This window comes from Micropterus dolomieu, linkage group LG15 (assembly GCF_021292245.1).
Source record: "Micropterus dolomieu isolate WLL.071019.BEF.003 ecotype Adirondacks linkage group LG15, ASM2129224v1, whole genome shotgun sequence".
Lineage (NCBI taxonomy): Eukaryota > Metazoa > Chordata > Actinopteri > Centrarchiformes > Centrarchidae > Micropterus > Micropterus dolomieu.
Window position 1 is genome coordinate 12,516,210 of NC_060164.1, and position 3,746 is coordinate 12,519,955.

At 36.7% G+C, this 3,746-nt stretch overlaps 1 protein-coding gene across 1 annotated transcript in view; it reads right to left on the reverse strand.

The window, feature by feature from the left end:
• Nucleotides 1–1,566: 1,566 nt before the first annotated feature.
• eloal (elongin A, like) overlaps nucleotides 1,567–3,746 on the reverse strand; it is a 7,430-nt gene continuing 5,250 nt past the window's right edge. The window contains exons 10-11 of the mRNA XM_046070322.1: nucleotides 2,905–3,011; nucleotides 1,567–2,757 (exon numbers count right to left, since the gene is read on the reverse strand). Coding sequence (XP_045926278.1) covers nucleotides 2,696–2,757; nucleotides 2,905–3,011 — 169 coding nt within the window. The 3' untranslated portion in view covers nucleotides 1,567–2,695. The remainder of the gene's footprint in view (nucleotides 2,758–2,904; nucleotides 3,012–3,746) is intronic.

Consider the following 3,746-nt stretch of genomic DNA (forward strand, 5'->3'; position numbering starts at 1 on the left):
CTCCGGTCCCTCCTCTGGATGGTCCCGTCCCGCACAGGGCCGCCATGACGGGGCACCGAGGACTGACAACAGCCCAGGGGTGGGGTGGGGTGGGGTGGGGGGATAAATAAAAACTCCGGACCATTTAAAAATATTTGAAATACAGCTGTAGTAAAAGCTACTTTAGAATCTTTATTTAAAATATCATGTTACCGCGTTTGAAACAAGGGAAACCTATGCGCCACAAAGCTGTAGAGAAGGATGGTGGTAGAAGTAATTTACTTCATCTTTTACTATGTCACTGTTGAAGGAAGAAATAGGCCTGCATTTAATTTAAATTCATATGCAATAGGCTAGAGTAAATCCTTGCTCAAGAGTTTTGTCACTACAACCAGAGGTAGCCTATTGTGGGTAATATACTGAGCTATTGTTAGCAAACTTGAGGTGACATTAAGTAAAATACTACTGTGACTGACATTACTGATGCAGTGTACCTACTTTATGATTCTTCCCTACTTGTACTGTTAGGTATGCTTAAACCATTATCTCTTGATTGTCACTTTTGCCACAGTTGTTCAGCAAGCGTTAGGGTATACTGTCTTTCTTCAAGTAAAAGCTTACTTAAATTTACTTAAGTAGGTCTAACGTAAAGTTATTGAGGTATTTGCTTCTTTACTCCACCTCACTTCATTTCACCGGGTAAGAATGTTTGTCTTTATAAATTAACATTAACATCATCAAAATGCTGTGTACATATAAAGCATCAGTATAATCAAACAATATAACATTGGCTAGGGCCATTCTGCTATAGTCAGTACTTTTACTTTTCATACTTATATACACAGGCCTATATATTTTGCTGTCAATTCTTCAGTACTTTAACTTTAGTAGGATTATGAATGCATAATGTCTAATTGAGTATTTCTACATTGTGGTAATACATCTCAATACTTCAACCTCTAGAGACCAGAGTGTGTAGATCTGTTCAATGGTTAATTATAATCAGTCAGATGCAAAAAAAAGATGTAATGGCATTTTTTTATAGTTTTAAAGTGGGAGTTAAACTGTACTTTAGGTTAAAAATAATCAAAAAGGTATGACCAGCTGAACCTGAACCTCAAAATCATCAATATCAGGTACTGAAAAAGGACCCACATTACATCCGTTACCATGTCTGTTAATTTTACCTTTTAGTAATACTGTATATTCCTGCACCTAGTTACAATTAAACATATACAGTATATCATAAACCTGTTACTTGTGGGGCCCCTGGGTATTTGTGTGTGCTTTGCCCAGTTGGTAATCTGGCCTGGCTGAACATGCCCTCCTTTAGCTTTACTTTGTGTCCAAAGGCAGGAATGTGTCCAACATCTTATCAGTAAATGAGTGTGGAAGTCTGTTTAAATTGTCACGTGACATCCTGCACGACTCATAATTCAGCTTTCTAAACAACCTTCAGGTCATTTTGCTACCCCCTCTGAGCTTAGCAGAGTTCAGCTCTGATTTTACCCAATAACTCTCTACTGCTATTAGACATCTGGAGGATTAGCAATGAATACAAGGGTAGTTTTTTTAATTCTCAATCTGGTTCTTGGATAACAAGTATGTCTTATATGTAATGTTGCCCTGTAGAAACAGATTCATGAGAAAAAGAGATATGTTCACTTACAGGCTTCAAATCCTTCTCTTACCTTCCATTATATCATGAGACATAAGCCTCCAATAAATCAACATTTTGAAACTTACTAGCAATAAGATACATTCACAAACCTTGTACATACAAGAAATAGCAGCTCACCTCAAACCAATAAATAAACATGAAGAAGGATTAATAATCTAAGGACAAAGTATGAATTTGGCTAAAAGCTGCCACAGGTGGTGTTGACAGCTGCACACCTCAGAGCCATTTTAATATCTCAGATGTTCAAACAAAAAACATAGACAGGATGGGTCCTAAAGAAGATGGCTTCCCACCTACAATAGAACAACATGGGGATTTTAGTGAGTTGACAAAGAACTGCTTTCTTTTCATTATGTTGGACAATTTGTTGGCATCTTAAGAACTGAGAACACAATTTGGACCCAAACAAACAGGATGAAAACAGATAATCTCTTGATAACTGGTCGATATATATTTATAGATTCCATTTTTCTAAATCCACAAATAGCTTGAAAAAAAACTGTTATAATACAATATATGACCAGCAATAAATCTAATGTATTAAATGTGTAAATATTTGATCAGGTGCCACTGGGTTCACTTTGATTTTTTTCAATTTAGTGTTACACTGATATCATAACATTGGCATTTACAAAAATAACATGGCATTGTAGGTGTTTATGTTCATGTCATAGTAAAGTGTTTGTAGGAGACAATTGTAAATATACTAAAAGGAAATATTACATGACACGCCCTAGAGGGAGCCAAACCCCATTAAATAACCTACCGTCTGACCTTTTACAGCTCAAATAGGCTCAAAGACAAAATATCAAATCACATGAATTTGCTCATTTCATTGTCCATTTAATAGTGAAGACAAATCACGGTTATAGAGAAAAAAAAAAAAAAAAACATGGCAGTTGCCTATATATTTAGACAAACAACACATACTAATCAAAGGTGAACACAGGCCTTCTATTGCCTAAAGTTAATCAATGATAAGGTGCACTTCCATCACATCCACACACTAAATACCAAGACCATAAGTGTTAGCGTTTATCTGCGTCCCAGCTGTTTCTTGAATGCCTTTAAGGACTTAGCCATCATTGGAGCAACTCCTGTGTGAACAGGGAAAAAAGATAAGGGTCTATATGTACAGCTTTCATTTCTACCTTTGAAAGAAAGGAATATATCTGATCATGATAAATATCTGAACAGGCCAGTTTGAAAAATTGTAGCAAGCTTAACAAGATTTTTCAGCTCACTTGTTTTTTTGCGAGGATCTTGTGTAGCGCTTGCCACTGAACTGGTGCTGCTGCACCTGCTGGGCTCATTACAACTCGGCCTCGGTCTGTTGTCCTGGACCTTGACACTGATAATTGAAGAAATAAATAGTACAGTGCATTAGTATCATTTACAAAACAAAACTAATGCACATAGAATGACAAAATGAAACTCCATCCACCTCCAAATGTCAGTGTTACACTTCAGTTAGTGAGCTTAACATCCCATGTTGCAACAGTTTACAACAAAGGACCCGAGGCCGTCTCTAACCAGAATAAAACCAGTTTATCCAGCACATTGCTCCAATTCCTGTGTTTGGCAAAGCTCACCCAAAAAGGCATTTCACCCACTGTTATCACATGAGTCTCCGACAGGTTATGACCCTGCTAAGCTGCTGTTGTTGAGTGATCACTTTGTAGTTAAGGGCTTTTATGTGGGAGAGGAGCGGAACAAGCACGAGGCCTACCAGGTGTTCATGTTTTGCCAAAGACAGATGCACAACAATGCCTCAGCTGACTTGTTTGTAAACTTTATCATTATGAAAACATCCATCAGAAATGAAAAAAAAAAAAAAAAAATATATATATATATATATATATATATATATATATATATACACACACATACATACACACACACACACACACACACACACATACATACATACACACACACACATATATACACACACACACACACACATATATACACACACACACCACTCCTATTTTAGCTTCATTACACTGGCTCCCAGTATGTTTTAGAATTGACTTTAAAATTCTATTGATCACTTTTAAAGCTCTTCATGGCCTCTCGCCTTGTT